The sequence below is a fragment of the Hyalella azteca genome, unplaced genomic scaffold (assembly GCF_000764305.2).
Source record: "Hyalella azteca isolate HAZT.00-mixed unplaced genomic scaffold, Hazt_2.0.2 contig15757, whole genome shotgun sequence".
Taxonomy (NCBI): Eukaryota; Metazoa; Arthropoda; class Malacostraca; order Amphipoda; family Hyalellidae; genus Hyalella; species Hyalella azteca.
In genome coordinates this window covers 141,486-149,218 of record NW_025945596.1, presented here as the reverse complement: position 1 = coordinate 149,218, position 7,733 = coordinate 141,486, and the positions used below count along the sequence as shown (strand labels likewise).

The 7,733-nt window shown below is 39.6% G+C and overlaps 1 protein-coding gene across 4 annotated transcripts in view; it reads right to left on the bottom strand.

Annotated features, from left to right (window-relative positions):
• Nucleotides 1-2,693: 2,693 nt before the first annotated feature.
• The window catches only part of LOC108677005 (SEC14-like protein 2), a 19,139-nt gene continuing 14,099 nt past the window's right edge, over nucleotides 2,694-7,733 (bottom strand). For all 4 annotated transcript variants that reach the window (XM_018165153.2, XM_018165152.2, XM_018165154.2 and 1 more), the window contains 4 exons: nucleotides 6,717-6,910; nucleotides 5,522-5,667; nucleotides 4,599-4,744; nucleotides 2,694-4,183 (listed from right to left, as the gene is read on the bottom strand). In XM_018165153.2, coding sequence (XP_018020642.1) covers nucleotides 4,098-4,183; nucleotides 4,599-4,744; nucleotides 5,522-5,667; nucleotides 6,717-6,910 — 572 coding nt within the window. In that variant the 3' untranslated portion in view covers nucleotides 2,694-4,097. The remainder of the gene's footprint in view (nucleotides 4,184-4,598; nucleotides 4,745-5,521; nucleotides 5,668-6,716; nucleotides 6,911-7,733) is intronic.

Here is a 7,733-nt window from a genome sequence, read left to right as displayed (position 1 = left end):
CGAGCAAGTGAGTTTAGGTAGGAACCACCACTCCACAACCACACCAACGTAGCTTCGGCACGCAACTGAACTGTTGCACAGTTGCACTTCAGTTCCACGGCGCTGGCGTAACAGTCTCTTCGGCATCGGCGATGCTTGCCAACCCTGAAGCGGCACAACTGATTTTTTTGTAGATGCCAACAGGACCTGGCTGCTGGCTTTGTTTTAAGCTCCAGGGTGTATGCTTCCCAAGTATCATGATTGAGCTCCAAGCTTGGCGGCACCGGCGCTTAGTTCATTAAATATTCGCAATATTTCGTCATATTACTAGATTACTCGATTTCGAAACAAGAACCAACACCAGTGGCCACGGCTATAAACTAAAAACTGCTATGCAACTAGTCCACGCGACAACATTTCTTCTCGCTTCGAATCACCGACATGTGGAACAGCCTTCCTGATTACATCGTTGGCGCTCAGAGTATGAACGCGTTCAAGAACAGACTAGATCAGTGGTTCCCTAAGTGGGCGATATCGCCCCTCTAGGGGCGGTGGCAAGATTTTGGGGGGCGGTACGGAAGAAGAGGGCGGTAGGGGGGCGGTAGGGGGGGCGGCAGTCCGGAGTCGAAGTTCGAACGTTTGTTTTACGATTTGTACACAACACGTGCAGCACATGACTCCCAGCGATGTTTTTTTTACCCAGATCTGTTATTTTTTAACCTCTCCTGGATTTACGTCTCTGATAAATTAACGGCCGGACTCGCGGCCGGTCTCACAGCTAATTTCCAAATTCAATGATCAAGCAATATCTCCCACACTAATGAACTAAACTCGATGAAACTTGGTACACGTATTCATTAGGACCTAACGATAATGTTTTGCTCGTGAAATTTTTTTGAATTTTGCCCTCATTAGTTTTTGCCATAGTTATATGGCAATACGGGCCGAAATTCACCGTGATCGAGGAATTTCTTCCAAACTACGGAACAGATTCCAACAAAATTTTGAATTTACAGTCCTAACTACCGAACGGCAATGTTTCGCTCGTGAAAATTTTTCGATTGTGCCTTCGTTCGCGAGTTTTTTTTTTTTTATTTCACCTTCATTCGTGATTTAGACAGCAATACGTGCTTAAATTCCCAGTAATCAAAAAATTTCTTTCAAACTACTGAACAGATTTGAACGAACCTCAGCAACGGTGATGTTTAGCTCGTTACAATTTTTTTGATTTTGCCTTCGTTTGCTAGTTATTCGGCTTACGTAAACGGCTATACGTAACCAGCTCTTGGTTAAACCAGCCGCTAGAGTCTAGACAATGCCTGTCGTTTCTCCTATATCAGTATAACTCGCGAACGAAAGCAAAATAGAAAAGTTGTCACGAGCTAAACATCACCGTTGGGAGGTTAGGTATTTATATACAAAGTTTCGTTGAAATCAGTAGTTTAGAAGAAATTTTTTGATCGCCGCGAATTTAAGCGACAAATTACCCGGCGATACGGGCCGAATATAAGGAAGTGTGAAATCGAGAATGACGGTGAAATAAAAAAAAATCGAAAACGAAGGTAAAATACAACAATTTTTAGAAGCTAAAAAAAATTACCGTTTGGTAGTTAGGGATGTATATTCGAAATTTTGTTCAAATATTTTCAGTAGTTTGGGAAAAATTATTTGATCACTGCGAATTTCGGCCTGTATCGCAATATAACTCACGAATGAAGGAGACATTTAAAAAATTTCACGTGCTAAACATCACCGTTAGGTTCTGATGAATATATGTTCCAAGTTTCATTGAGCTGTAAATTTGCCCGAGACGTCCTAGGTTTCTAATGCTGAAACAGTTAAAACGGCTGAAAAACATATTGGTTCACTAAATGGGGTTCTATTTGTGAAATGCACATTTGTGTTCAACCTTTATCTTTTAAAATTGTAGCGTACTAAATTTCAAAAAAGAGGCGTATGTTTTTATACGTGTCTGTGGGGGGCGCTAGATATTCAATGGGGAGCCAAAAGGGGCGCCAGCCTGAAAAAGTTTGGGAACCACTGGACTAGATAAAGCTATGGATAAATATATGTTCAGATTTGAAATGCCTAGCACCATATCGAACCCGGTGGAAGTCTAGTAGCTATTTCAAACTATCGTCAGTAATGAAAATATCCGGTCAAATGACAAGATTTAGATCTTCTATATGAACAAGTCACGAAAAGTTCAAGAATCGGCGACAAGCCATATCAGATGCCGTACTTTCAAAAATCGTTAAGTGAATGTAAGTACTTAAGCTCTATTTTCTTGTCCATGGTTGGTGGATTTTGCTTAAAAGGCCGTCAATGGTTAGTTCATGGAATACGATTTCTTGACTTTTTTTGAAAGTATGGGCCCAGGCCTACTCTTTAGCGCCGACATCACTATGTAATGTTATGTAATATTTCTCAACATTGAGGCGCACAGTTGCCATATTTTTTTAAGCCAATAGTTCGTTATTTTACAATACAAGCAACACAACGAGGTTGTGAATAGACACACACGGTAACTAACAATTTTGCTAAGCCCAGTTCGTGGCTTCACATGTCTCGCAACGTTTTCAAATTTGTGACCGTAATCTGCACCGTTTGGTCGAACTAAACTTTAGAATTTCATAATAACATACCGACTATAAGATGGATAGATAGTTGATTGCATGAATTGTTAAATAAGAAGACGGGAAAATGAAACAAAGTAAGCTTGAGTTTTATTATTTGGGAATATATAAACACGACCACATGGCTTCTTCATTTGTGGGTCGCAGCCGACAGTCGTAGTTCGTTTTTCAAATAAAAGGCATAGGAAAATATCACATTTCTACAGTCTGAAACTGGAAAACTATGACCAAAATATACAAAAACATTAATCATCTCGAGTCAGGAAACTTCTCTACAAAATCTAAAGGCTATGGTTCAGTAACATCATACATAGGTACTAAACATCACAACTGGCACCGAACAACATTTAAATAGAGACCTAGTGTTCGAAGTTGCGATTTTTCGAAGAGAAAACCAAAGAAGAAATTCACGCACCAGAGACTCCGAAGGAATGAATTCAATTAGTCTTATAGAGATAAAATTCTTCCAGAGGCTTTATAATAATGGAGAGGAATATTGCAACAGCTCTTTGGTTCGAGTATGCCCTTTGTGTGAGGAAAACGCGGTTATCGTCACGCCTTAAGTAAGATTAGGCTAACTTGAGTGAACAAGTAGAGTAGTTATTTGGTTGAACTTTCCTGTAATGCTATCACTACCTACGTTGCGAGATAGGTAGTTTAACTCAACCGTACTAGATGGAAAATGCATATCATATTTCGGTTCAGTTTCTCTTATCTAAAAATGCACTTCGTAGCAGAAAACTAGTCTGTAGAATTGCAATGCACGCATCCATTTTATCCATGTGGGCGCTAACTTTTTAGCGAACGAAATATTTTAACTAAGAATTTTTATTTAAGTGCACTACAACGAAATTTTCTAGCAAATATTGCAACTTGGTCTTCCAAAAAAAGTATTCAAAAATAGAAGCTTCATCTTGAAAAAAAAATCGCATGATTGTACATATCATCTTTGAAAATAATCCTCATTTGCCAGAGAACAAGTTTCATTTTGTTGAACAAATAAGGATTTAATATATAAATACGAGGGAAGTTTAAAGCGTCAAGACTCTGTTATCTCACTAACTATCGGCCATTTTTCGGTATGAGATCCCAAGTCGAAACACTGCAGTTCAGCATGCACTTATATTCCTTGAAAAAATCGCGGTTTTGATCAAAGATAATCAACTTTGTCAGGTTCAAAGCAATGAATTTGATTTTTTTTTCTATTGAAATCAATTTTCATTCGATATGTGGACGCGGCAATTTATTAGACTGAAAAGTTATTATATGAAATGCTGATACGTTCAACATAGCTCGAAGACATTCTATGGATGGCGAGGCATGACATTTTTCATTATAAATTATGCATAATGAATTGAATAAACCAGTCCGTCGTGTACAGTAGAGAAGCAACATTTTTATGCGATATTTACGAGATAAAAGAATAGGATAGTTGATGTGTTTCAGCCTAATTGATATTGCTCAAACAGCGGCTCCATGCGCTTAGTTCTGCGGCTTTAGAACTGCCACGCTGTAGTGAAGTTTCTTGGCCCGTAGATAGCTGAACGAATTGTCGAACTGAACGATATCTGGAAGAAGAATATTGGTTAGAATGATGACTGCATATCTGACACTAAAACTTTATATAAACAAATATATAAAATGTTTGAATTATATTTGAAACTAAAATGTTTTCATGCTCTTTGTAAGGTTGTGAATCAAAGCGAATAATTCATTTGATGTATCAAATGAATGCTTCAACACAATTTTTTTTGTGTTCAAGTGAAGTGAAATTGAACAAAAATTAGACAAAATAACCTCAGTTTAATAACAATGCCGCTCAAAAGACTCATAATTTTAATAAATTTATTAATTTTTATGATGGCTTATTGCTGCTAAGCTACATTTACAAGTACCTAGAGATCGACAAGCTACCTCTTCTTCTTCTTTAATCTTTATAATGTTAATCTTTATGATGGCTTATTGCTGCTAAGTTCCACTCACAAGTGCCTGGGGATGGACAAACGACCTCCCCTTCTTCGGGGACCAGATGGCTGTTGACCCTGTGGGGGGCGACCAGGTGGTCGTCGGGGAAGTCCTGCTTGTAGATGCCGAAGGATATATCGTAGTCCTCCGTCTCGAACTCCCACCTGTAGGACGGCACAGACATAAGCACGAGAGCACTATAAAAAATGTTTCTGGGCCCATACTTTAAAAAAAAGTAAAGAGATCGTAAGTTCATCAGCCAATCATTGACGGCCTTTCAAGCAAAATCCACCAATCATAGACAATAAAATAGAGCGTAAGTACTTACGTTCACTTTACGAGTTTTGGAAGTATGGCCACAGGCGGGTCAGCGAGCAGTGATGGTCGTAGAACTACTAGTGGCATTAGTGCCAGGAAAAACTGACCTATATCACCCCCTCACTTACCTAGTCGCCTCTACCATAAGGGCAATTACACACATACGAGAGCACTATTGTTCGCACGCAATAATGGTGCTTAAAATAAACAGCCAAGCTCAACTGAACTACAATTATGTTTAAGTAGAGACAATTTAAATAAAATCTGAACCGACTCGACCAAACATGAAATCGCTCAGTAAACGTTAATTTGCCAAATTATTTCCAGGAGTAACAAAGATTAACGAGAGACAATAATTGTTGCAAACCTCAAGTGAAAGAAAACACTTCAGACAAGGAAAAGAAAAGACAAAATAAGAATTTAATGATCATTTTGAACGTGAAATGATCTTTATCTGAATTTTGATGGCTAAAAAAAACGAACAAATATGCGAATTTAGCAACCACTGATGATACCAACTTGAAAGTTAAGAATAAAATGCAGGTATTAAGTTAATTCAGGGCTGGGATGCTCACAATATCCTGAAAAATGCAGATATTCAATTGGCGAAAGTATGTATTTACTTGATAACTGAATTAGGCTCGGTAGTTGTGAAGCTGAGCTTTTCGTTGCCGCCCTTGGGGACCGTGATGGTAGTGAGGTGCTGCCTGTTCTCTTTAGCTTTATTCTTGAGGTAATATTCTTTGGGAACAGCGCCTCCCAGGCACACCTGTTAACATAAACTAAGTTAATGCCTGATGTACAATTAATAATAATAATATATTAGCTGTTTCAGCGTTTATTAGGCCGTAGGCCTGTCGCCGATTCTTAACATCGCAGAACATTCACAGCTTGTTGCGGTCTCGAACTCGCCACTCACTGCTACAATTCTGCTGTGCTAAACCGCCCGGCCTCCTTGCCGATTCTGACCAGAAACTGGCGCACAGAGCTGGGATCGAACCCGCGCCTCTCTGCTCCAGTCTTGGTACTCTGAACTGTAACCACTGGGCCACCCTGGACGAAATTAGTGGAGCAATGATTGTCTGATTTACTTGGATACGGAAATTCATACCTGGAGCCAAGTACAAATAAATGTGATCGCACAGTGAAATAATTAGAATTCATATATTCAATTTGAGCAAATAAACACGGAATATTCATGAATTGTTATGACTCATGAAGAGACGAACATCCACTTAATAGCAGAAATGGATGCATTTTCAGGATTGAAATATTGGGGATTGAACGGCTTTCTAAATGAAATTGAGGAGTGAAACATCCTAAGGGTTAAGTTAAAAAAAAAATACGAAATAGGTCGCGACTATTATTCAATACTTGGACAAATTGTCGTTGTAAGAAATTTGCGCTGCCATTTCTCAACAACAAAAATAATTCCTCATCGTTCACAGGAATTCATAGAGACACAGGAATTCAACTGACGTCACTCACAACTGTCGTCACTCACAACTGTCGTCACTCACAACTGTCGTCACTCACAACTGCCGTCACTCACAACTGTCCACAACTGTCGTCACTCACAACTGTCGTCACTCACAACTGACGTCACTCACAACTGCCGTCACTCACAACTGATGCCACTCACAACTGACGTCACTCACAACTGACGCCACTCACAGCTGACGTCACTCAAAACTGACGCCACTCACAGCTGACGTCACTCACAACTGCCGTCACTCACAACTGCCGTCGCTCACAACTGTCGTCACTCACAACTGACGTCACTCACAACTGACGTCACTCACAACTGACGTCACTCACCAGTGAAGGACACATCTCGTTGCCGTCAGGATCTACCCTGTTGCCGCCCCAGTGCTTGGGCAGGACTTCAGCGTCGATGTCCTGAAGGATCTCTTCCTGCCAGCCGCTGCGACCGAAAATTTTTATTTTGTTGATGGTTGCCTCGTGGAGGAAAGGCTTCACTAGCGTGAAGGCCACCGTGAAAATTTTCGGAGCTGTTAAGGGGGAACTTCATTAATGGTCATTGTTAAGTTATCATTGTGAATAGTTATTGTATTGTTTCTGATAGGCGTGGATGCATAATTCATAGAATTACGGTTTCAATAACTTTTTGCACCTGTTATGTAAAACAGCATCAGGGCAACAAATGATTTGCTGCTGTTCAACATGAATGTAAAATGTAAATACTTTGAAACAAAATATGCAGAAATTTCATTTGCGTTCATAGGATGCGTTAATGTACAGGAATTCCACAATTCCGTCAGCCCAAATTTAAATTTTCGCAAGAATTAATTTTTTTTGAGCGCATCTCGACCCATACGGTTATTTCTAAAGGCGTCATTTTTTCAGCGGAGGCAATTATTTGAAAATAAAAATAAATTGTAAGATATCATAGAGGAAAAGGGACAAAAATATATTTTCTTGGTTCTCTCTGTTCAAGCATTAACAACTCGCTCTAGAATCGTTCAATGTTTCTATCCTTAAAACAATACAAAATGAAACACGTCTTACACTGGCAGAAAGATATCTCGCCAGGTATAACAAATCGAAGTAGTAGTAGTAGTAGTAGAATGGTTTGCTAGCGCTTCAGCTATCAAGCTATTTCGCAACGAAGGTAAAAATTTATAATAGCGCTATCAAGGCGAAAGGTCTCATTTACTCAAAATATAAAATTATTCATCACCCACAAGGGGCGGAAGGTCTCAATTGTCCAGCCCGCTGAAGCTGGCTCGAAAAAAGCAGCGTTAGCATCTCAAAGAGACGAAGTGACAAGGAGGGACAGGTGACAAGGAGGGACAGGTGACAAGGAGGGACAGG